A 27,500-nucleotide genomic window follows, 5' to 3' on the forward strand; every position below is an offset into this window, starting at 1 on the left:
GGAGGGAGTAGTAGGTAAATTTGGGGTGCCAGGGGTAAATGTAAATGGGGAGCCTTTAATTGAGCTATGTGTAGAAAGAAATTTGGTAATAAGTAATACATATTTTATGAAAAAGAGGATAAATAAATATACAAGGTATGATGTAGCACGTAATGAAAGTAGTTTATTAGATTATGTATTGGTGGATAAAAGGTTGATGGGTAGGCTCCAGGATGTACATGTTTATAGAGGGGCAACTGATATATCGGATCATTATTTAGTTGTAGCTACAGTTAGAGTAAGAGGTAGATGGGAAAAGAGGAAGGTGGCAACAACAAGTAAGAGGGAGGTGAAAGTGTATAAACTAAGGGAGGAGGAAGTTCGGGTGAGATATAAGCGACTATTGGCGGAAAGGTGGGATAGTGCAAAGATGAGTAATGGGGGGGTTGAAGAGGGTTGGAATAGTTTTAAAAATGCAGTATTAGAATGTGGGGCAGAAGTTTGTGGTTATAGGAGGGTGGGGGCAGGAGGAAAGAGGAGTGATTGGTGGAATGATGAAGTAAAGGGTGTGATAAAAGAGAAAAAGGTAGCTTAAGAGACGTTTTTACAAAGCAGAAGTGTTATAAGAAGAGCAGAGTATATGGACAGTAAAAGAAAGGTAAAGAGAGTGGTGAGAGAGTGCAAAAGGAGAGCAGATGATAGAGTGGGAGAGGCACTGTCAAGAAATTTTAATGAAAATAAGAAAAAATTTTGGAGTGAGTTAAACAAGTTAAGAAAGCCAAGGGAAAATATGGATTTGTCAGTTAAAAACAGAGTAGGGGAGTTAGTAGATGGGGAGATGGAGGTATTAGGTGGAGGGCGAGAATATTTTGAGGAACTTTTAAATGTTAAGGAAGAAACAGAGGAAGTAATTTCATGCACTGGTCAGGGAGGTATACCATCTTTTAGGAGTGAAGAAGAACAGAATGTAAGTGTGGGGGAGGTACGTGAGGCATTACGTAAAATGAAAGGGGGTAAAGCAGCTGGAACTGATGGGATCATGACAGAAATGTTAAAAGCAGGGGGGGATATAGTGTTGGAGTGGTTGGTACTTTTGTTCAATAAATGTATGAAAGAGGGGAAGGTACCTAGGGATTGGCAGAGAGCATGTATAGTCCCTTTATATAAAGGGAAAGGGGACAAAAGAGACTGTAAAAATTATAGAGGAATAAGTTTACTGAGTATACCAGGAAAAGTGTACGGTAGGGTTATAATTGAAAGAATTAGAGGTAAGACAGAATGTAGGATTGCGGATGAGCAAGGAGGTTTCAGAGTGGGTAGGGGATGTGTAGATCAAGTGTTTACATTGAAACATATATGTGAACAGTATTTAGATAAAGGTAGGGAAGTTTTTATTGCATTTATGGATTTAGAAAAGGCATATGATAGAGTGGATAGAGGAGCAATGTGGCAGATGTTGCAAGTATATGGAATAGGTGGTAAGTTATTAAATGCTGTAAAGAGTTTATATGAGGATAGTGAGGCTCAGGTTTGGGTGTGTAGAAGAGAGGGAGACTACTTCCCGGTAAAAGTAGGTCTTAGACAGGGATGTGTAATGTCACCATGGTTGTTTAATATATTTACAGATGGGGTTGTAAAAGAAGTAAATGCTAGGGTGTTCGGGAGAGTGGTGGGATTAAATTATGGGGAATTAAATACAAAATGGGAATTGAAACAGTTGTTTTTTCCTGATGATACTGTGCTTATGGGAGATTCTAAAGAAAAATTGCAAAGGTTAGTGGATGAGTTTGGGAGAGTGTGTAAAGGTAGAAAAATGAAAGTGAACATAGAAAAGAGTAAGGTGATGAGGGTGTCAAATGATTTAGATAAAGAAAAATTGGATATCAAATTGGGGAGGAGGAGTATGGAAGAAGTGAATGTTTTCTGATACTTGGGATTTGACGTGTCGGCGGATGGATTTATGAAGGATGAGGTTAATCATAGAATTGATGAGGGAAAAAAGGTGAGTGGTGCATTTAGGTATATGTGGAGACAAAAAACGTTATCTATAGAAGCAAAGAAGGGAATGTATGAAAGTATAGTAGTACCAACACTCTTATATGGGTGTGAAGCTTGGATTGTGAATGCAACAGCGAGGAGGCGGTTGGTGGCAGTAGAGATGTCCTGTCTTAGGGCAATGTGTGGTGTAAATATTATGCAGAAAATTCTGAGTGTGGAAATTAGGAGAAGGTGTGGAGTTAGTGAAAGTATTAGTCAGAGGCCTGAAGAGGGGTTGTTGAGGTGGTTTGGTCATTTAGAGAGAATGGATCAAAGTAGAATGGCATGGAGAGCGTATAAATCTGTAGGGGAAGGAAGGCGGGGTAGGGGTCGTCCTCGAAAGGGTTGGAAGGAAGGGATAAGGGAGGCTTTGTGGGCTCGGGGCTTGGACTTCCAGCAGCCGTGCATGAGCGTGTTCGATAGGAATGAAAGGAGACGAATGGTATTTGGGACCTGGCGATCTGTTGGAGTGTGAGCAGGGTAATATTTAGTGAAGGGATTCAGGGAAACCGGTTATTTTTATATAGCCGGACTTGAGTCCTGGAAATGTGAAGTACAATGCCTACACTCTAAAGGAGGGGTTCGGGATATTAGCAGTTTGGAGGGATATGTTGTGTATCTTTATACGTATATGCTTCTAAACTGTTGTATTCTGAGCACCTCTGCAAAAACAGTAATTATGTGCGATTGAGGTGAAAGTGTTGAATGATGATGAAAATATTTTCTTTTTGGGGATTTTCCTTTTGGGTCACCCTGCCTCTGTGGGAGACGGCCGACTTGTTAAAAAAAATGTATATATATGTATGTATATATATATATATATATATATATATATATATATATATATATATATATATATATATATATATATATATATATATATATATATATATGAACATTATTTATAAATATTGTGCCTCATTCAGGGGGTGCAACAGCAGCAAGCTATTCTGGACATTGTTCATGACCAATTTTATAAACTTGATTTAACTTCAGTTGTTTTCCTCTGTCTTCAAATTTCAGCACATCCAATTGTTGTAATTCATCCTGGCCTTTATGCTCTCCTTCACCCAGGTCCAGGACGAGCCTTACCATTTTGTTCTGGGGGATTTGAAGTCTAGCATTCAGTTTTTTGGGTCAAGGCAGAGTGTAGTCCATATGACATGTATTAGGGCTAAACATAGGATCCTGCGATCCACAGTAGGTAAACACTCTGCTTGTCTGTAGAGGAACTTCTATGAGGAAATGGAATATGTACAAGGAAATAAATGGACTGTACAAAGCTACTTAGCTTGAATAACATCTCACATCTTCGCAGCCACACATAAAGTCGTTGTGGAGGAGCTGTCAAACTCCAGTCCTTAGGGCTGTAGGGGACAAGTAAGTGTAAGTATATAATTGCCACAAAGGAGCGTTTTATCAGCATATCATAGTAACCGAATGCTGATTCAACTAACGGTTTTGGGTTCAGTGGCCCACGTATCATGGGTTAATAATAGTACTTCTAATAAATTATTAACTAGCTATCTGCTGCATAGCTGACTGAACCAGTGTCATGTTATATTAGACGTACCTGGGTATTTGTAGCTGACCCAAAACTTTATCCCTGCCTCTTGATAGGGATAAAACTCTTTATCGTTGTCTTGATTGAAGTCGTAGTGTCTTCTGGTGCACTGTTTTCAATACACACTGTTACACTACACGTTCTTCAATCTTTGGCCTTTTACAGTAATGTCACTACAGGAAGCTAAATACACTTCCCTGTAATCATTCCCTGTAATCATTCTGAGGCACACACTAGTATCTTGGTTCTTATAGCGTGGAACACAAGTTGCTTGTTCCAGTTTGTATTTCAATCTGAGCGCCCTGCAGTCGCTTTCTCCTGGGCGTCTCTAGTTACAAAGTATATGCTGAATCCAGCAGTTTTCCCTTCCTTGCGAAACACTGCAACATTAGTTAACACAAGGTTTCTTGTTGTCTGTGCATAGAACAAGTTATGATAGCTTCATCTTGTAAATAAAGTGTGAGCAGGGTTTTCTTTATTTTTTTGCTAAGGAAAGAGAGTCCTTTTTTCTCAATTCTCCGTCACTTGTATTACACTAACACTACCCCCCAAGAGGTGGCGCATACTTGACCACACTCTGGTACGAACATGATTTAAAAATTAAACTGTTGATCAAGAAACAAGACGTCATTCGCCCTTTCTGAGAGGGTGAAAGGGCTGGAAGAGCTGAAGAGCTGGAAGAGTTGTGGAGAAATTTTCTCCACAACTTCAGTCTGAAATTCGCTTTTTTTACTTCACTGTTCCCTATCAATTCTCCTGACATGAATGGGGTCAAAGAGGATTCCCAGATATTTTACTGAGGAAACTGAAGTGATGGGTTCCCCGTTACACCGGATATTACAATTATTTACCCTTCTCAATTTATTTTCCGTGTCAAAGAGTATAGCTTCCATTTTCCCGAGGTGTAACGATAGTTTGTGTACTAACCACTTGCTGCAGGACTCCAGTTCTAGTGTTATTACATTAGCTATATCTTGTGGATCTTTACCTGATACTAACAGAACATTGTCATCCGCATACAGTAGGAGTTTGCACTTGACACTGACGAGTATGTCGTTTACCTAACATAGAAATAATAAGAGGCTCAAAATACTACTTTAGGGAACTTCACATGCTATCGGCAAGGGTTCTGATTCTGTTTTGATAATTTTGATACTTCGTTTCCTGTTGCTAAGATAGGAACCTTTGCCAATGGCTTGAAGTTTCTTACAAATTATATTGTGGTTGACAGTATCGAAGGCCTTTTGCAAGTGTAAAGTTACCATTCTTACGAGGTTCCTTATCTACATTTCAGTTCTCAGGTAATCCATTAGATTAATTAGGGAGGTGTCGGGTGAGCCAGATCTCCTAAAGCCTGATTGGTAACTATGGAGAATGTTGTTGTCATTAAGATACTGAACTACTTGACAGTACACCGCTCTCTCTAGAATTTTGGATATTACACTGAGTATACTAACAGGCCTATAGTTGCTGACATCAGATCTACTATTTTCTTGAAGATAGGAGTAACTCTGGCCTCCTTGAACCCCATCAGTACGGTATTAGTGATGATGGACAATTTTTTTTATTTTAGCAATGAGGATTGGCAGTTTATCAGCAGGAAAATTTGTCACTGAAATGAATATTTTTTGAAAACACAGAATTCTTGGAATTTTTAACAAATTGCAATACTAGTAAAAGCATAAAACATTTTTTTTTATTTTATAATTGAAGAGAACTTTAAAACTAACATAAGTGCAAATGTAGCACTGAAAAATATTGAAAACTAGCCTTTCATAACGTTTTTATAAATCAATAATAACACTGCGGCTAGCCAAGGACTCGAACCCATGATGATTTGTCCTGCCTCATAGTGAACGAAAATCACATGACGCTCTAACCCAGAGGACCACCAAATCCTAAAAGAACCAATGTCCTCGGATCAAGGGCAACACACTTGCCTTGTTGTTAATCAATACCACTCATTCGTGGTTACAATAATATAAAAATGCTGCTTCTTGGGCTAGTACACCAAACAGGGAGTAGAGTGAAATTAGCTCAGAGTCACCCACACCACTGTATGTCCTCGCACCAAGGGCAACACACCTAGCTTGGCTGGGTGCTTGGTTCTTGTAGGATTTCGTGATCCTGTGGGTTACAGCGTCTTGTGATTTTCGCTCATCATGAGACAGGCCAAAACATCATGGGTTCGAGTCATAGGCTAGCTGCAGTGCAAAGAGCAGCTGTGACAACTCCCACTTTGTGTGTAAAAGATAAAGAATCACACACAAAGTGGGAGTTGTCACAGCTGCTCTTTGCTGATGACACTGTGCTCTTGGGAGATTCTGAAGAGAAGTTGCAGAGATTGGTGGATGAATTTGGTAGGGTGTGCAAAAGAAGAAAATTAAAGGTGAATACAGGAAAGAGTAAGGTTATGAGGATAACAAAAAGATTAGGTGATGAAAGATTGAATATCAGATTGGAGGGAGAGAGTATGGAGGAGGTGAACGTATTCAGATATTTGGGAGTGGACGTGTCAGCGGATGGGTCTATGAAAGATGAGGTGAATCATAGAATTGATGAGGGAAAAAGAGTGAGTGGTGCACTTAGGAGTCTGTGGAGACAAAGAACTTTGTCCTTGGAGGCAAAGAGGGGAATGTATGAGAGTATAGTTTTACCAACGCTCTTATATGGGTGTGAAGCGTGGGTGATGAATGTTGCAGCGAGGAGAAGGCTGGAGGCAGTGGAGATGTCATGTCTGAGGGCAATGTGTGGTGTGAATATAATGCAGAGAATTCGTAGTTTGGAAGTTAGGAGGAGGTGCGGGATTACCAAAACTGTTGTCCAGAGGGCTGAGGAAGGGTTGTTGAGGTGGTTCGGACATGTAGAGAGAATGGAGCGAAACAGAATGACTTCAAGAGTGTATCAGTCTGTAGTGGAAGGAAGGCGGGGTAGGGGTCGGCCTAGGAAAGGTTGGAAGGAGGGGGTAAAGGAGGTTTTGTGTGCGAGGGGCTTGGACTTCCAGCAGGCATGCATGAGCGTGTTTGATAGGAGTGAATGGAGACAAATGGTTTTTAATACTTGACGTGCTGTTGGAGTGTGAGCAAAGTAACATTTATGAAGGGATTCAGGGAAACCGGCAGGCCGGACTTGAGTCCTGGAGATGGGAAGTACAGTGCCTGCACTCTGAAGGAGGGGTGTTAATGTTGCAGTTTAAAAACTGTAGTGTAAAGCACCCTTCTGGCAAGACAGTGATGGAGTGAATGATGGTGAAAGTTTTTCTTTTTCGGGCCACCCTGCCTTGGTGGGAATCGGCCAGTGTGATAATAAATAATAAAATATATATATATATATAATTATATATATATATATATATATATATATATATATGTATGTATATGTATTATATAAATATATATATATATATATATATATATATATGTATTTTATATATATATATATATATATATATATATATGTCGTGCCGAATAGGCAGAACTTGCGATCTTGGCTTAAGTAGCAACGCTCATCTTGCCATATAGGAAAAGTGAAAATTTGTGTATGCAATAATTTCGCCAAAATCATTCTGAACCTAACGAAAAAAATATATTTGATTGTGTTTGTTTAGTACTAAATTATTGTAAACGTATTTAAATATATATTTAGTTGGGTTAGGCTAAAATAAATTGATCTTGTTATAATAAGGTTAGGTAAGTTTTCTAAGATTCTTTTAGTGCAAAATTAAAAATTTTTACATTAACATTAATGAAAAAATATATCTTTAAACGTATAAGAGAAAATTTCAGAAAGGACTTAATTTTAAATGAGTTCTTGCTAATTGACCAGTTTTACATATTCGGCACGACATATATATATATATATATATATATATATATATATATATATATATATATATATATATATATATATATATATATATATATATATGTGTGTGTGTGTGTGTGTGTGTGTGTATTATATATATATACATATATGTATTATATATATATATATATATATATATATATATATATATATATATATATATGTTGGTACAAAAAGGCGATATCTAGCATTCAGCCTGTTTCTGTTTTTTTTTTTTTGTAGCAAGTAGTCAGTATCCTGCTCCAGTTATCCTTTAAAATTATGATAAATTTTAATAGAGCTTCACGATTTCAACTGATAGGATACTAACGAAATAAAAATTGAGAAGTTCATTAACAAAATTGTCTAAGTGGAGAAAATCAAAGTAAATGCTTTTATATAATTAAGGATATACGTTCCTACATTTCTCTTGTAATAGTATAGTGCTGAAGACACATTTTTCACTTCAGTATAACTCTTAAGTGCCGTCTGGTACTTTATCATCAATTATAAAAAATTTAGTGAAGAGAAAGTGTGTATGAGAATGTGTGTATGTGCTCAAAGTTGCTTATTAAGTCTCAGTATGACTAGACTCGACTTAGACTTAAAGAGTGACTTACTAAACGTACTCAATCTATCTTTTTGACCAACAAGGCAGTTAAAACAGCTTGCTTGAACAATATGACGAGCGATTCGCCGAACAACAATAATGTAACGAGCAGCAGCACAACGTCAGGAACAAGGAGGCAAAATAACGAAACTAACTGGGAAATATCAGCAGATCCTCCATAAAAGGCATAATACCGAATCTAAGATCAGCATAACCAAATCTCCGACTTCGACAGTGTGTAGATACGACATAAAATAGATCAGAAACTGTAGCTTGGGACCTGGATTGTCTTAGAGTGTCTGTACGACACACAATCTCAGTAAAACGTCAAAAATCATTCTCTGAACTATATTCCGTGAACAGAGTTACAAGAAGTATGATTCAACACACGAGCGAAATCACACTCTACCAAAACAGTCTAAATAATGAGCAAACAGCCAGAGACAAGAGAAATGGAGAGAGAGGTACAGGCCTAACAAAGATCAGTAGAGCAGAGAGAACGATTTCTCGACTTCGGGCCACACATCAGGTGTGATCACGTGAATCTCCTGTGGTACTTCAGAGAAGCCAAAAGGTAAACAAGTGAGGTGATAGTTAGCAAGGTAGTTTGCCAATGCGGGCAGCCAACCACAACTCTCAAACAGTGAACACAGTGAAGTGTAAATGTTACATCCTACATAATGACATAGCAAAGTCAAATAATAATATAAAGCAAGATATTTTCATTTTAGCTAATAATGAAAATATCAGAATATAAAATTATATGAAAATAATATACATGAAATGTACATTATATACATTGGACCCCATTCAAGTGGCGCAATATATGTACATATTTTTGTATTTTGTAACACTGGACTGTTATGACCCACCCTCCAGTATATTCATTTTGCTTTCATTGAGGTAGAGGAGACTGGGCTTATGGAACACCGGGATACCTTGGATCGCGCATTGACCGAAATACATCTAATTAATCTAATTTTTTCAAATTTTTGGTCGGACAGATCAACTAAAAATCAGATTACTTAATTAATGTTTCTTCTCTAAAACATGTTACTCACAAAACAATGAAATAAGCTTTTTTCAATGCTAATATTTCACTTATTTTTAGTGTAATGTTTAAATGTTCAAATATTTTTATAAACCAGCTTCCACAAACAGTTACTTATATATTAACTTTGTTTCTATAAACCAGCTCCCACAGACAAATAGTTGTTATTTAACTTTGTGTCTGTAACGCAGCTTCCACAGAAAGGTAGTTATATATTAACTTTGTGTCTGTAACGCAGCTTCCACAGGTAGGTAGTTATATATTAATTTTGGTCCTAGTCTAACATAGCACAATGTCTTGTATTAAAATCATTACTCACCTGTATTAAATAAATTACTTTATAATACAAAGCTTAAGACGCTGCTTCAACACACTGGGGCTCGCCATGTGCCATTTTATTTATAAACAAATTTTCCCAGTAAATCTACACAAAGAGTAATAACTCTGACTACAGCATTCAAACGTTTTGCCAGTATTTTATGTAGTTTAATACTGTTAATGGCATCAACGCCGCAGACGTGATCCCTTAAAGAAATATTTTTATGCATGATAAACTTTTTTATTTGCAGACGATTATTTCTTTTATATACATTACATTACTTACGAAAATATGGTATAATTGTGCTTAATATTTTAAATATTTTCCATATATTAGAATAACTTCACAATTTACAATTCTTTTCAATTAGAAATATTTATGCTAAATATAAGACCTGCATGTGTAACTTCCGTTTATATTTTGGGCACTAGAATGGCATACATAAATGCAGCTGTCACGATATATTTTTGGAACATATTCTCCTATGATAATGAATATAATGAGATAAACATTGCTCCTTTTTCCATCAGGTTGTTTCCCGCGGGAAGATTCAGCACCAGAGTTCTCAAGAGTATGAGCTGAGTAGTGGTGAGTTGCCCATCAGTGAAGAACATTTAGTGGACCCTCTTCCTCCTCCCCCTGAGAACACCATCAGAGGAGTAGTCAATATTAAGGTCACACTTCCGCCGACAGCATCTACCAAGGTCAAGGTTTGTATAACAATAATTAACTGAATAAAACAATGTATAATTATTCAAATAATTCATTGAATATGAATATGTTATTATTGCATGGGTTTATTTACTAAGTAAGGTTTGTTCTGGAAAAGTGACACTTAACTCTGGTCTAAATACCGAGACCCGGTTATAGTACCTATACTATAGCCCCAGGCATGTTAGGAGGGCAGACCAGGTGCTGTCCGTGAAAGTGCTGGAAGACAGTTTTACCTATCAAAGCTGAGATCCGGATAACACTGTCAAAGGGAAAGTTTATGGCCAGGGTGTTTCACGTCTCGGTTGGTAGTTGCCTGAGCTTGAACACCGATGAACTGGGTTTCGTTGGTCCTTGGCACGTCTAGAAACATTTGGGTATGATGAATTAGACACATGTGCAACACTTAGGTATCTTTATTGAAGAAACGTTTCCCCACGCAGTGGCTTCGTCAGTTCTAAACCAAGAAAAATGGCAAAGTTCAGAAAGAATGATGAACTCACTGCGTGGCGATACGTTTCCTAAATAAAGATACCCAAATGTTGCACATGTGTCTAATTCATCAACTTGTCGGTTCTCTGAACCATTTATCTACATTCTTATCAGACACAGCAACATATTGGGATCATGATACGAGGAATTCTTCACTTCTCTAACCTATAAGCATGACCTTCTTCCACATGTGGATATGTTCACTGTGATATCGCCTACGACTGGTTCGCCTTGCCTGTCTACAGTAAATATGCCACTTCTTCGTGCAAATACTCATCAGACGATTGGCACAAAGAACCCTGCCTTAATGCAGAACTCTCATCAGGTCACCCAACTCAATGCCGAGGAATTTCCGACCCTCATAGCCTCAACTAGGCGTCATGGACAGGAGCCTCCTTCCCCTCTTCCTCAACGAAGAAACCAAAACATAAGAAACAAGCGGCGTCAACAGGGAACATCTGGTCAACTCGATCAGCAGACGGCAATACACGAGCTCTCACCGGCCATAACACAGCAAGGCCGGCACTTCTTGCCCGGCACAGCCGCTGTTCAGGCTCCCCTGGCTATGTCTGCACCTCACCAGCAGATGCAGGCTTCCCAACGTGGTACACAGCAACAGCCCACGGTGAGCACAATGAAGAAATCCAACCCTCAGGAGCCCCCACAGACCACAACAGCCCAGGTAATATCCCCTTCTTCGAACCCACTGCCAACACAGGCCCTCACCAGGGAGAATTTCGCAGCACTTATCAAGGCATTCACGTATATATGCAACACAATCAACTTAACAGAACAATAGAGCATCTTCCGACAAATGGTCAGTACACTTCTGAGGGTGTGCTTACTGACCAAGGAGGAGATAGTGGATGCCATGAATCTGCAGATTCTCAGAGCGCACAGGGCCCAGTCCCAAGTTCAAGAAACAACAGCGATGGAAAAACTTCTGTATCAAATTCCACCCTCAAGGTCCTATAAGAACATAAGAAAGAAGGAACACTGCAACAGGCCTACTGACCCATGCGGAGCAGGTCCATGTCCCCCCCCAGGATTAACCCAATGACCCCCCCCCCCGGGAATAGCCCAATGACCCACCCAGTCTGGTCATCCCCACTCAAGGATGGAGCACTGTACCAGACCCAGCAGCACTAGCTAGTCAGGTCCAACTCACACCCACCCACACCCACTCATGTATTTATCTAAGCTATTTTTAAAACTACACAACGTTTTAGCCTGAATAACTGTACTCGGGAGTTTGTTCCACTTATCCACAACTCTATTACCAAACCAGTGCTTTCCTATATCCTTCCTGAATCTGAATTTTTCCAACTTGAAACCATTGCTGCGAGTCCTGTCTTGGCTCGAAATTTTCTGCACGCTATTTACATCCCCTATATTTATTCATGTTTTCCATTTATACACCTCGGTCATAACCCCCTAATTATACGCCTTTCGAGAGAGTGTAGATTCAGGGCCTTCAGGGATTATCTTTGTCGTCCTCCTCTTTACGTTTTCCAGAGTATTTCTATCCATTCTGTAATACGGTGACCAGAACTGAGCAGCATAGTCTAAATGAGGCCTAACCAAGAATATATAGAGTTGAAAAACAACCTGAGGACTTCTATTATTTATACTTCTAGATATGAAGCCAAGAATTCTGTTAGCTTTATTGTGAACACTAATGCACTGTTGTCTAGGTTTTAGATTACTGCTAACCAGAACTCCTAAATCCTTTTCGCAATCAGTAGTATTAAAATCTACATTATTTAGTTTATATGTGGCATGGGTATTTAACTGTCCAACATTTAGAACTTTGCATTTGTCAATATTAAACTGCATCTGCCACTTCTCCGACCATTGCATCAGTCTATTCAAATCATCCTGGAGTGCTCTAGTGTTCTCATTAGAATGAATTGGACGGCCTATTTTGGTGTCATCAGCAAATTTGCTTATGTCGCTATTTATTCCCTCATCTATGTCGTTTATGTAAATTGTGAACAACAACGGGCCCAACACTTACCCCTGAGGAACGCCACTTGTGGCGTGCCCCCATTCTGATTTCTCCCTATTTATGCAAACTCTCTGTTGCCTATTTGTCAGCCATGCCTCTACCCAGGAAAACAATTCTCCTCCTATTCCGTGTGCCTTAAGTTTCCTAAATAGCCTCTGATGTGGAACTCAATCGAAAGCCTTACTAAAGTCCATATACACAATATCATATTCACTACCATGATCTACCTCCTAAAATACCTTAGAGAAAAAAGTTAGTAAATTCGTAAGACAGGAATCCCCCTTTGTAAAACCGTGTTGAGATTCGTTAATCAATCTGTGCCTATCAAGATGGCTACGAATTGCTTCAGCAATTATTGATTCCATAAATTTTCCTACAATGGACGTAAGACTTATTGGTCTATAGTTCGAAGCCAAGAACCTGTCACCTGCCTTGTAAATAGGTATTACATTTGCCATTTTCAACTTATCAGGCACTATGCCAGTTTGTAGTGATATGTTAAGAAGATTAGCCAAAGGTATGCTAAGTTCCTCTTTACATTCCTTTAACACCCTTGCAAACAGTTCATCAGGGCCTGGGGATTTGTTAGGTTTTAGTTTCTCTATTTGTCTGAGGACCATGTCACTAATTACCGCAATCGCACATAGTTTATTATCCTGTTCTACATAATCTATTATTTCTGGAATATCGCTAGTATTTTCCTGGGTGAAAACTGAGAGGAAGTAGGTATTGAGAATTTCACACAGAGTTACTCTTAAGTGGGCCAATCTTGTCCCTAATCTTACTTCTGTATACCTGATCGAACCCTTTTGGGTTAGTCTTTGAATCCCTTGCGACCTTAGCCTTATAATCCCTTTTTGATTTTCTTATTCCTTTCTTTATTTCTCTCTTTAACTGAATATATTGATTTCTTAACTGCCCATCCCCTCTTTTGATACGCCTATATTTGCCTCTCTTTTGACCAGTGAGATGTTTTAATGTATTGTTCATCCATTTGGGATCATTTTTGTTAGATCTAATTTTCCTACTCGGAACAAAAGTTGTCTTGGCAGCTAGAACTATGCTCTGAAAAACGTCATATTGGCAACCAAGATCACCTACCTGACCCATAGTCAGGACATCCCAATTTAGCCCACCCAGGTAATTTTTCAGTCCCATGAAGTAGAGCAAGCAAAAATCTGGGACAGAGATTTGATTGCAGTTATCTGGGTAATTCCATGATATATTGAAAATTAAGTGATTCGTGATCACTTTTCCCAAGCTCATCATTAACCTCAAGATTATTAGTTAGTGAATCTTTGTTGGCAAGAACCAAGTCAAGTAGATTGTTTCCTCTAGTTGGTTCTACCACAACCTGTTCTGAAAAGCAATCCTGAACCGTATCAAGAAAGTCACTAGACTCAAGATTTCCTGTCATGTTGTTCCAATCAATTTGTCTAAAGTTAAAATCTCCCATTATCACAAAATTTTCATATCTAGATGCCTTATGAATTTCGTCCCATAACAGTTTACTGCACTCCCTATCAAGGTTTGGGGGCCTATAAATCACACCCAAAATTAATTTGTCACGTCCCTCGAGAAACTGTAGCCAAACAGATTCTGTGTTCTATGTTTCTACTCTTATACCATGTCTAAGACAACAATTTAAATTTTCTCTGACATACATCGCCACTCCATCACCCTTCCTGTTGACCCTATCAGTGTGGAATAATTTATAACCCTGTATGTTGCATTCAGAAGTCATTTCTCTATCTTTCAGGTTGAACCAGGTCTCTGTTATACCAATAATATCTATATTATCTGCACTTGCAAGTAATCTTAGCTTATCTATCTTATTTCTTAGACTCCTACTATTTGTATAGTCACTCGTTGCCCTCTACTATCTTTGTTTGTTGATTAATTGATTTGTCATTACTAATAACTTTATTTTGAATATTGTCTTTTAAATATAACCCTGAGGTATCCTGATTATATCTGCTCTTTTTAACCCTTATGCTGCTGCCTGATTGTTTCCCACAAACACCCATACCTCTACAATCTATCATTTTAAATTCCTAGACAAATCATCAATTACCCTCTCAATTGAATTGGCTAATGCAACCACTCCATCCCCAGAAAGATGAACCCCATCCCTTGCATACATATCACGTTTGCCAAAGAATAGGTCCCAGTTATCAATGAATGGGATTGCAAGTTCCTTGCAGTACCTGTCTAGCCAGCAATTTATACCAATTGCCCTAGACATCCATTCATTGCCCACTCCCTTTCTAGGCAAGGTGCTACATATGACTGGGTAATTGAACATTCAGGGCCTGAAGGGCAAACAGCACCTCCTGCTGGAGGCATTAATTCGGGATGGGGTTGACATTGTCTTGCTACAAGAAACCCCTCACTGTCCCAAAAAATATGCCCAAGACTCCCCGGTTTTGCTGGGTATTTTCGGCATACGGACGCGGGCGTTCACTGCAGAGGCATATCTGCAGTACCTCAAGAGGTTATAGCCAACACTGTGGACTGTTGGGAGGTTGTCGTGGTACAGACCATCCTTGCATACATGCCTGGGGCGCCATTACCATCTACAACATCTACAAGAACCCGAGGCACCCTCGAATTTGCAGGGCTCCTTGCGCTGGCACGCACTGAGTGTATTATTGTGGGTAGAGACTTCAACGCATATCATCCAGTGCTGCACTCTCACTCAGCCACCAATACAACTGGCAGACACATAACAATGCTCCTACACGATATTCCAGAGGTAAAGCTGCTAAACAATGGAGACCCCACACACTGCTGTGTGGCCGCCTCGACCTTACCTTCCGGACAAGACAGCTCGCAGCGGAAGCCACATGGGATATTCATCCTAACCACGTCAGTGACCACCTTGCAGTGATCACCACCTTCAGCATCAACAGGCACCCACGGTTGTGATGCCTCCTAGATGGGACGTCAAGAGGGCCAACTGGAAGACGTTCAGGATTATCTTGATAACTGGTAGGCTATGTACACTCTGTCGGAAGACACTGATACAGCTGAACAAGAACTAACCACTGTACTCATCCAGGAGGCAGAGTGCGCATTCTAAAAGAAATCTGCAGGACACACCCACAAAAGAGACTGGTGGTTCTACAACGACGAGGGGAGGGAGCAGAACCACCGCATCAATTCTTTATGGAAGCTATACAGGTGCAACCCTACAGCAGAGAACAGAAATACTCTGAAAGCCATTGTGCAGCATGCCCGCAGAGTCTCTCTCAGAATAAAAACTGAGAAATGGCTGGAGTGGTGCTCAACATTCGGTATCACACCATCTTATCTAAGATATGGGGCAAGCTTAACATTACAACTGGCAAAGGCAAGCCGAAGCCACCAGCACACCCGAACCCAGTCCAAGAAATTGAGGAACTGCTGGAGCTCTTCACTTCCACGGGAGCCTCCACTCAGCTCCCACAGGACATCCGGGATATACCTAAGATCTTTTGCAACAACGTCGGTTAACGGTGCAAGCTGCAAGTAAATCGGAAGATGTGACGGAAGAAGACCTCACGGACCTGGAACTCCGACATGCCATTAAAAACACACGTGACACTGCCCTGGGCATCGATGGGGTCACGTACTCCATGATTGTACAGGCTGGCCAGAGTGGACGGGAGGCCATACTAGATGCCATAGACAGGTCAGTGGAGGACAGAGACACTCCCAGCAGCTTGGAAGATGGCCACCATTGTACCAGTTCCAAAGCCCAAGGACCCGAGAAGTATGAGACCCATATCGCTGACCAGCTGTTTAGCCAAGACTGCTGAAAGGATGGTGTTAAACCGGAAACACTTAATCTTGTGTACCTGTAAAGTACGATGCTGTAGCAGCTGAACGAGTTATATATTATGCGGACATTCACGACTTTCGTAACATGATGTTCAGCGCGCAGACACTGGTCGAACGTCACCAGAGCATCACAAAATCCCATGGCATAATGAGCAATCCTATGATTTTGTGTAGCTTTATTGGTTAAGGTTGTGCACAATAGACTCCACTAAACAGCAGTCGAGCTTGTACAACCCATAATTTGATTTATATATAACTCAGATTATGGGTTGATTGTTGAAGTAGCGGCAAATGCAAAGTTTTAGTCCATTCAATAGAAAATAACAACAACAACAACAACAACAACAACAACAACAACAACAACAACAACAACAACAACAATAATAATAATAATAATAATAATAATAATTATAATAAATTTTATTTCTTTGCAAGTTTGCTATGTGATTGACATGTTGTAGGGAGTCCTATTTACAAAGGTAGTTTACAGTGTGTGATTACGATAATGATTTGCAGTGCAAAAAGAACCACTATCATGCCTAGGCATTACAGGCTGACTAAATTTAATGGGATACAGATTACTTATACTAGACAAATAGATCATAGTTTGTTTAAAGTTGTATATCTGTTTTAAACAGTACAATGACTCAAATTACAGTATGGGAAATTAGAATGGGGCAAGTTGAAAGTTGTATACAGGATGTATATATCAACAGTAAAATGACTTAAATTAAAATATGGGAATATTGCAATGGGCCATATTGAAAGTTCTTTACAATATGAGATTGTTACAATTGAATGTAAGGCAGAACAATTTTGTGCAGGTATTGATTTTTACAATGTAATATTCAGTAATGTAATGAATTTTGAACGCCTATTTCTGAAGTTTTTGGTGATTTAGTTGTATGACACTATGATCCTTAGCACAGTATGTGGCAATGGAGGTGAATTTGAAAGTAGCTTGAATGTTGATTAGTTTTGGGTGAGTAGGTGAACTGATTTGCAGACAGGGATCCTTTAGTGCTCTCTGGCAGTGAATTCCAAATCTTAGGGCCCTTTATGTGCATAGCGATTTTGCATAGGGAGAGATGGACACGAGGGATATCAAAGAGTGATCTATGTCTTGTATTATTGTTGTGAGATGTGTTGCAGCTATCAAGGAGGAGTTCAAGAGGAGGGTTTATATTAGAGTGCAGTGTTCTATGTATGTAGTAGGCACAATAAAAAGTGTGGGTTTTTTGTATATTGAGTAAGTTAAGACTTCAATAATGGTGGTGCATGCTGTCTCGAGTTTAAATTTGTTATCAATCGGACCGCTGTTTTTTGTTGGTTTATTAAGGGTCTGAGGTAATTTACTGTAGTTAAGCCCCATGCACAGACTCGATAGGTGAGATAGGGGTAGATGAGTGAGTGGTAAAGAACAAGGAGAGCTGATTGCGGTACACAGTACCGTGTCTTTGATAGAATGCCTACTGTCTTAGAGACTTTCTTAGAAATTTGCTATATATGTGTTTGGAATTTGAGACTGATGTCTGGATGGAGTCTTAGAAATTTACCCTCCGTGAGTCTAGAAATGGGAGATCCATTTATCATTATGTTAAGCCGTTCATTTGAAGCCATTTTTCCAAATTGCATGAAGTAGGTTTTGTCTATATTGAGAGTAAGCTTGTTGGTCGTCATCCAGGTAGATCATTGATGTAAATGAGAAAGAGAGGTGGGCCTGGGACACTGTCTCTTGGGACATCAACAGTAACTGGTTGTGTGGTAGAGTTATCTCCATTTGAGCATACATACTGGTTTGTGTTGCTAAGGTATGTCTTTAGCTAGTTGAGAGAGTGCCCTCTTATTCCATAATGAGTTAACTTTAGGAACAATGAGTCGTGATCAACTGTATCAAAAGATTTTCGTAGATCGATGAAGATTCCCAGGGGGAGTTCTTTTATTACGAGTGTCGTATATATTAGTTCTAGCACGTGTATTATAGCATAGTTCTTGCTTTTTATTGGCCTGAATCCAAACTGACTGGGGTTGAATATCTTGAGGGAGACTAGGTAGGAATAGACTGGTCTATGAATTAATTTTTCAAAGATTTAAGAAAAAAGGGGTCACTTAGATATAGGCCTGTAGTTGTTCAGGTCAGTTAGATCACCTTTTTGTGGATCTGGGTGACCCTTGCTATTTTGAGAATTAACGGGAAAGTGGACGATTCAATGGATTTGTTAAAGAGAGTTGCAATAATAGAGTATTTGGATAGTTGCCAGTGAGATAGTCTGTGGGCTGAGTATCTGAGCTTGGGATTCTGCTCTTTAGATTTTTTCCTACGGTCGAGAAGAACACATTAAGTTTGTTGGCAGTATCAGTTGGTTGGAGATGTTCTTCTGGTTTCGTTAGGTTGATTATTCTGTTTTTGGATATCTTTTTAGTTCCTAGAATTTCAAATAAAGTTTCCAGGTCTTTTTCATATTACATTTAAAACTATGTAATCTGTTTTCACAATTCAGTTTTTTGACCTCCTTATCAGGCTGGTTAGTACTGACGAGTAACGTTTAGTCTGATCTCTCGGTATTAGCCCCAGCATCTGAGGATCATGTTCGTAAGCCAGAGGCTGTTAAGTCTCTTAGCTGTGATCTGCTTAGTGTTTTTAGGGCAATGCACCTTATAGAGACATTGAGGATCATGTTTGTAAGCCAGAGGCTGTTAAGTCTCTTAGCTGTGATCTGCTTAGTGTTTTTAGGGCAATGCACCTTATAGAGATATTGAGTCTTTTTTTAAAAAAATTTAATACATTCAGTAATATCTGGGTAGATTGCTAGCTCGTTTTGCGAATCGATGTTACTCTTTGCTGTAATAAAGTTATTAATAAATGACTCATTATGTAGTCGGAAGTGATTTTTGTTGTGTCTTGAGGCAATTTACCTAAGTTGGTTATGAGATAGGTAGGATAGTGGTCAGTCGTGTTAGCTGTGAATATGCCTGATTTTAATGGGGATATTGTGTTTGTCCAGATGTGGTCTAGTAAGGAGACACTTGTATCCGAAATTCTTGTAGGTTTTGTTTCTGTCGGCAGAAGTAAGCAGCTGCTCATTGTGTTTGTGAATTCAGTTGCTTGTGGGTTATGGTCACGTAGGAGGTTTATGTTGAAGTTGCCTGTGATAGTGAGATGATGTTTGTTCATATGTGCATCAGTTATCATGCTTCTTAATTTTTCACTAAATAAATAAATATTGGACTGAGGTACTCTGTAGATATTTCCAACTGTTAGGGATTTTTTAAGGTCTTTGTATTTAAATTTATGTATAATATATTCTCCATGTTCATCCCCCTGTGCAAGTATTGTTTATACATTCAAGTTCATCAGAGTAATATATAGCTGTTCCACCACCTTGTTGGTCTGGCGTACAGTTGTGTATGGCTGTGTGACCAGGGAAGACATAGATATCTGTACCACCAGGCTTTAGCCAGGTTTCATTGAGAATAATGATAGACATACTGGCATTTAGGGAATTGAGTAATGCTAGGAGGTCATCGTAGAGTTTGCTTAAGGATTTGACATTGTAATTAAAAAGGGTTGTTATTTACTTTGAGTAGTGTCGTCGCTTGGTCTGCTGTATATAATATGAGCAGTTGCTGCTAGGGTCATGTAAGTCATGCCTTAAGAGGTTGATATCGAGATAAATGTTTGTAATCATAAGAATAAAGTTTGATTCTGGATGCTTAACTTAAGAATAATGTAGGATAATAATGTAGGATGCTTAACTTAAGAATAATGTAGGATGCTTAACTTAAGAATAATGTAGGATGCTTAACTTAAGAATAATGTAGGATGCTTAACTTAAGAATCATGTAGAATGCTTAACTTAAGAATAATGTAGGATGCTTAACTTAAGAATAATGTTGGATGCTTAACTTAAGAATAATGTAGGATGCTTAACTTAAGAATAATGTAGGATGCTTAACTTAAGAATAATGTAGGATGCTTAACTTAAGAATAATGTAGGATGCTTAACTTAAGAATAATGTAGAATGCTTAACTTAAGAATAATGTAGGATGCTTAACTTAAGAATAATGTAGGATGCTTAACTTAAGAATAATGTAGGGTGCTTAACTTAAGAATAATGTAGGATGCTTAACTTAAGAATAATGTAGGATGCTTAACTTAAGAATAATGTAGGATGCTTAACTTAAGAATAATGTAGGATGCTTAACTTAAGAATAATGTAGGATGCTTAACTTAAGAATAATGTAGGATGCTTAACTTAAGAATAATGTAGGATGCTTAACTTAAGAATAATGTAGGATGCTTAACTTAAGAATAATGTAGGATGCTTAACTTAAGAATAATGTAGGATGCTTAACTTAAGAATAATGTAGGATCCTTAACTTAAGAATAATGTAGGATGCTTAACTTAAGAATAATGTAGGATACTTAACTTAAGAATAATGTAGGGTGATTAACTTAAGAATAATGTAGGATACTTAACTTAAGAATAATGTAGGATACTTAACTTAAGAATAATGTAGGATGCTTAACTTAAGAATAATGTAGGATGCTTAACTTAAGAATAATGTAGGATACTTAACTTAAGAATAATGTAGGATACTTAACTTAAGAATAATGTAGGATGCTTAACTTAAGAATAATGTAGGATGCTTAACTTTGGAATAAAGTAAGATACAATGACAAGTATTAAGTTATTATTGTACAACAGATTGTGATATTTGAATTTATAATAGGCAGTTAAATGTACTATAAGTCAAAGAAATATAGTAAATGATTTTATAAAAATCAATTAGAATAATGGTACATATTTATGGCAATAGATAAATATTTAACACGTTATGGTAAATTAAAAAAGTAGAAATAAAAAGGGAGCTAGTTAAAAATTGTTATGGTTCAATTATGAACATATAATATTGCGCTATGACAAGTATTAGATTATTATAATATAACATAAATTATTGTATATATATATATTCTTTCTTTCAACACACCGGCCGTATCCCACCGAGGCGGGGTGGCCCAAAAGGAAAAACGAAAGTTTCTCCTTTTACATTTAGTAATATATACAGGAGAAGAGGTTACCAGCCCCTTGCTCCCGGCATTTTAGTCGCCTCTTACAACACGCATGGCTTACGGAGGAAGAATTCTGTTCCACTTCCCCATGGAGATAAGAGGAAATAAACAAGAATAAGAACTAGAAAGAAAATAGAAGAAAACCCAGAGGGGTGTGTATATATGTGCTTGTACATGTATGTGTAGTGTGACCTAAGTGTAAGTAGAAGTAGCAAGACGTACCTGAAATCTTGCATGTTCATACATATATATATATATACATATATATATATACATATATATATATATACATATATATATATATACATATATATATATATACATATATATATATATACATATATATATATATATATGTGTGTGTGTGTGTGTGTGTGTGTGTGTGTGCGTGTGTGTGTGCGTGCGTGTGTGTGTGTGTGGTGTGTGTGTGTGTATATGTGTGTGTGTGTGTGTGAGTGTGTGTGTGTGTGTGTGTGTGTGTGTGTACTCACCTAATTGTACTCACCTAATTGTGGTTGCAGGGGTCGAGACTCAGCTCCTGGCCCCGCCTCTTCACTGATCGCTACTGGGTCCTCTCTCTGCTTCCTGAGCTTTGTCATACCTCTTCTTAAAACTATGTATGGTTCCTGCCTCCACTACTTCACTTGCTAGGCTATTCCACTTGCTGACAACTCTCTGACTGAAGAAATACTTCCTAACGTCCCTGTGACTCGTCTGAGTCTTCAGCTTCCAGTTGTGACCCCTTGTCCCTGTGTCCCCTCTCTGGAACATTCTATCTCTGTCCACCTTGTCTATTCCCCGCAGTATCTTGTATGTCGTTATCATGTCTCCCCTGACCCTTCTGTCCTCCAGTGTCGTCAGTCCGATTTCCCTTAACCTTTCCTCGTACGACATTCCCATGAGCCCTGGGACTAGCCTTGTTGCAAACCTTTGTACTTTCTCTAACTTCTTGACGTGCTTGACCAGGTGTGGGTTCCAGACTGGTGCTGCATACTCCAGTATGGGCCTAACATACACAGTGTACAGTGTCTTGAACGATTCCTTATTAAGGTATCGGAACGCTATTCTCAGGTTTGCCAGGCGCCCGTATGCTGCAGCAGTTATTTGGTTGATGTGTGCCTCCGGTGATGTGCTCGGTGTTATGGTCACCCCAAGGTCTTTCTCCCTGAGTGAGGTCTGTAGTCTTTGTCCACCTAGCCTATACTCCGTCTGCGGTCTTCTTTGCCCCTCCCCAATCTTCATGACTTTGCATTTGGCTGGATTGAATTCGAGAAGCCAGTTACTGGACCACATGTCCAGCCTGTCCAGGTCTCTTTGCAGCCCTGCCTCATCCTCGTCCAATTTAATTCTTCTCATCAACTTCACATCATCTGCGAACAGGGACACTTCAGAGTCTATTCCTTCCATCATGTCGTTCACATATATCAAAAATAGCACTGGTCCTAGAACTGACCCCTGTGGGACCCCGCTCGTAACAGGCGCCCACTGTGATACCTCTTCACGTACCATGACTCGTTGCTGCCTCCCTGTCAGGTATTCCCTTATCCATTGCAGTGCCCTCCCTTTTACATGCGCCTGATCCTCCAGCTTCTGCACTAATCTCTTGTGGGGAACTGTGTCAAAGTCCTTCCTGCAGTCTAGGAAAACGCAATCTACCCACCCCTCTCTCTCGTGTCTTACTTCTGTTACCTTGTCATAAAACTCCAGGAGGTTTGTGATACAGGATTTGCCTTCCATGAACCCATGCTGGTTTTCATTTATAATCTTGTTCCTTTCCAGGTGTTCGACCACTCTCCTCCTGATAATCTTCTCCATGACTTTGCACACAATACATGTCAGAGACACAGGTCTGTAGTTTAGTGCCTCGTTTCTTTTTCCTTTCTTAAATATGTGGACTACATTAGCTGTCTTCCATTTCTCAGGTAGTTGCCCAGTTTCAAGGGATGTGTTGAAGATTGTGGTTAGAGGCACGCACAGCATCTCTGCTCCTTCTTTAAGGACCCATGGGGAGATGTCCGGTCCCATCGCCTTTGAGGTGTCAAGGTCACTTAAGAGCTTCTTCACCTCCTCCTCAGTTGTTCGTATGTCATCCAACACTTGTTGGTATATTCCCTCTTGATGTTCCCTTCTGTGCTGTCTTCCCTCAGTCCTTCCTCTCTCTACTGTAAAAACTTCCTTAAATCTCCTATTCAGCTCCTCACATACCTCCTGATCATTTCTTGTGAGTTCTCCATCTTCTGTCCTTAATCTGATCACCTGGTCTTTGACTGTTGTCTTCCTCCTGATGTGGCTATACAACAGTTTCGGGTCAGTCTTGATTCTCGATGCTATGTCATTTTCATACTGTCGCTGGGCCTCCCTCCTTACCTGTGCATACTCATTCCTGGCTCTGCGACTGATCTCCCTATTTTCGTGTGTTCTCTGCCTTCTGTGCTTTTTCCATTCTCTATTGTTTTTGCCTCCTTACACCGTCGGGTAAACCAGGGGCTCGTTCTGGTCTTCCCGTTGTTACTGTTGCCCTTGGGAATAAACTTTTCCACTGCCTCCTTGCATTTTGTTGTTACATAAGAACATAAGAACGAAGGAACACTGCAGAAGGCCTACTGGCCCATGCGAGGCAGGTCCAAGTCTCCTACCGGCTTAAGCCAATGCACCCAACCTAGTCAGGTCAGGTCACATTGACTAAAGGGAGGAACACGGCAACCGACCTGGTAGCACAAGCTATCAGGTCCAACTCACACCCACCCACATCCACTCATGTATTTATCCAACCTATTTTTAAAGCTACACAGCGTTCTGGTCTCTAGGACTGTACTCGGGAGTTTGTTCCACTCATCCACAACTCTATTACCAAACCAGTACTTTCCTATATCCTTCCTGAATCTGAATTTTTCCAACTTAAAACCATTGCTGCGAGTCCTGTCTAGGCTAGATATTTTCAGCACACTATTTACATCCCCTTTATTTATTCCTGTCTTCCATTTATACACCTCAATCATATCCCCCCTAATTCTACGTCTTTCTAGAGAGTGCAGATTCAGGGCCCTTAGTCTGTCCTCATAGGGAAGGTTTCTGATACATGGGATCAACTTTGTCATCCTCCTTTGTACATTTTCCAGAGAATTTATATCTATTCTGTAATACGGTGACCAAAACTGTGCAGCATAATCAAAATGAGGCCTAACCAAGGATGTATAGAGTTGAAGAACAACCTGGTTTTCCTGCCAGTTCTCTGCCCCACTGGACCTCCCGCAGGAAGTTCTTCAACCCTATGTAGTCCCCTCTTTTATAGTCAGGCTTTTCCCATTCAACTCCTGTTATTCTCTCCACTTGCAGCTCTACTATGTATTCAAAGCACAGAACCACGTGGTCGCTAGCTCCTAGGGGACTCTCATACTTGATGTCCTCAATGTCTGAGCTGCCCAGGGTGAACACAAGGTCCAATCTTGCTGGTTCATCCTCCCCTCTCACTCTGGTAGTGTCCTTAACATGTTGGTGCATGAGGTTTTCCAGCACCACGTCCAACATCCTGGCTCTCCATGTTTCGGGACCCCCATGTGGCTCCAGGTTTTCCCAGTCGATCTCCCTGTGGTTGAAATCCCCCATAACCAGCAACTTTGCTCTGCTGGTATGAGCTCTTCTTGCCACCTCAGCATGTCTGTCCACCATTGCTCTGTTGCTCTCTTCATATTCCTCTCTGGCCTCCTGCAGTTCTGTGTTGGATTATACATCCGTGCAATGACCACTTTGTGTTCCCCAGACTGAAGTGTACCTGCTATGTAGTCTCTTTCTCCCGTCTCATCTATGCCTTCCATTTTCTCGAATTTCCATCTGTTTTTTACGAGCAGAGCAACCCCACCTCCCCCCCTGCCCCTTCTATCTTTCCTCATGATCTGGTATCCTGGTGGGAAGATTGCATCTGTTATTGTCTCCGTGAGTTTTGTTTCTGTAACTGCTATGATGTCTGGGGACTTCTCATTGATTCTTTCTTGCCATTCCTCATGTTATTCGTTAATCCATCTGCATTTGTGTACCAAACCTTCAACTTCTGTTCTAATAGTGTAACTGTATTGCGGGGATTGGAAACAGAGGGATCGGTGTGTGATGGTTGGTTTGGATTGTTCAGTTGCCTTGGGGGTGTCGTGGCTGGAGTCCTTCTGCAGGTGTTTCTGGGGGGTGTGCTTGTCCTTCCATTTGATCCTGGGTTATTCTGCTCTCCTTTTTCATTTCCTCCCATTTCTCCTTCCGTTTTTGAACTCTCTCTTTCATCGTCTTCCTTTCGTCCTGTGTTCTGTCTCGATCGAGGTACACACTCCGGAACTCCTGCTTGCCTCTCAGCCGTGCTTTCTCCTGCAGGATCATGGTTCAGGTTGATTCTGCCTTGAAAATTACTTTGAGAGGCCGATTCCTTTTCTTTGTGAACCACCCAATTCTCCGAAAATTTGCCACCTGGGTCATGTCCCCCTCGCCTATCACCTTCATGATATCTTCAATCGCTTTTTTCTCCTCCTGCTTTCTTTCATCATAAGTTTCCCCTTTAGCTTCGTCTAGCCCATAGAGTCATAGACAAACACGGATCTCTCCCTTTCCACCTCCCTCTGTGACTCCCATTCCATCCTGTGTGTGTGTGTGTGTGTGTGTGTGTGTGTGTGTGTGTGTGTGTGTGTGTGTGTGTGTGTGTGTGTGTGTGTGTGTATGCGTGTGTGTGTGTGTGTGTACTCACCTAGTTGAGGTTGCGGGGGTCGAGTCCGAGCTCCTGGCCCCGCCTCTTCACTGATCGCTACTAGGTCACTCTCCCTGAGCCGTGAGCTTTATCATACCTCTGCTTAAAGCTATGTATGGATCCTGCCTCCACTACATCGCTTCCCAAACTATTCCACTTACTGACTACTCTGTGGCTGAAGAAATACTTCCTAACATCCCTGTGATTCATCTGTGTCTTCAGCTTCCAACTGTGTCCCCTTGTTACTGTGTCTAATCTCTGGAACATCCTGTCTTTGTCCACCTTGTCAATTCCTCTCAGTATTTTGTATGTCGTTATCATGTCCCCCCTATCTCTCCTGTCCTCCAGTGTCGTCAGGTTGATTTCCCTTAACCTCTCCTCGTAGGACATACTTCTTAGCTCTGGGACTAGTCTTGTTGCAAACCTTTGCACTTTCTCTAGTTTCTTCACGTGCTTCGCTAGGTGTGGGTTCCAAACTGGTGCCGCATACTCCAATATGGGCCTAACGTACACGGTGTACAGGGTCCTGAATGATTCCTTATTAAGATGTCGGAATGCTGTTCTGAGGTTTGCTAGGCGCCCATATGCTGCAGCAGTTATTTGGTTGATGTGCGCTTCAGATGTGCCTCGTGTTATACTCACCCCAAGATCTTTTTCCTTGAGTGAGGTTTGTAGTCTCTGACCCCCTAGACTGTACTCCGTCTGCAGCCTTCTTTGCCCTTCCCCAATCTTCATGACTTTGCACTTGGTGGGATTGAACTCCAGGAGCCAATTGCTGGACCAGGTCTGCAGCCTGTCCAGATCCCTTTGTAGTTCTGCCTGGTCTTCGATCGAGTGAATTCTTCTCATCAACTTCACGTCATCTGCAAACAGGGACGCCTCAGAGTCTATTCCTTCCGTCATGTCGTTCACAAATACCAGAAACAGCACTGGTCCTAGGACTGACCCCTGCGGGACCCCGCTGGTCACAGGTGCCCACTCTCACACCTCGCCACGTACCATGACTCGCTGCTGTCTTCCTGACAAGTATTCCCTGATCCATTGCAGTGCCTTCCCTGTTATCCCTGCTTGGTCCTCCAGTTTTTGCACCAATCTCTTGTGTGGAACTGTGTCAAACGCCTTCTTGCAGTCCAAGAAAATGCAATCCACCCACCCCTCTCTCTTGTCTTACTGCTGTCACCATGTCATAGAACTCCAGTAGGTTTGTGACACAGGATTTCCCGTCCCTGAAACCATGTTGGCTGCTGTTGATGAGATCGTTCCTTT

At 40.3% G+C, this 27,500-nt stretch overlaps 1 protein-coding gene across 1 annotated transcript in view; it reads left to right on the top strand.

Moving 5' to 3' along the window:
• The window catches only part of LOC138852813 (murinoglobulin-2-like), a 348,116-nt gene that overhangs the window by 204,849 nt on the left and 115,767 nt on the right, over nt 1-27,500 (top strand). The window contains exon 9 of the mRNA XM_070085802.1: nt 9,934-10,113. Within this exon, the coding sequence (XP_069941903.1) occupies nt 9,934-10,113 (180 nt within the window). The remainder of the gene's footprint in view (nt 1-9,933; nt 10,114-27,500) is intronic.

This window comes from Cherax quadricarinatus, chromosome 1, assembly GCF_038502225.1.
Source record: "Cherax quadricarinatus isolate ZL_2023a chromosome 1, ASM3850222v1, whole genome shotgun sequence".
NCBI lineage: Eukaryota > Metazoa > Arthropoda > Malacostraca > Decapoda > Parastacidae > Cherax > Cherax quadricarinatus.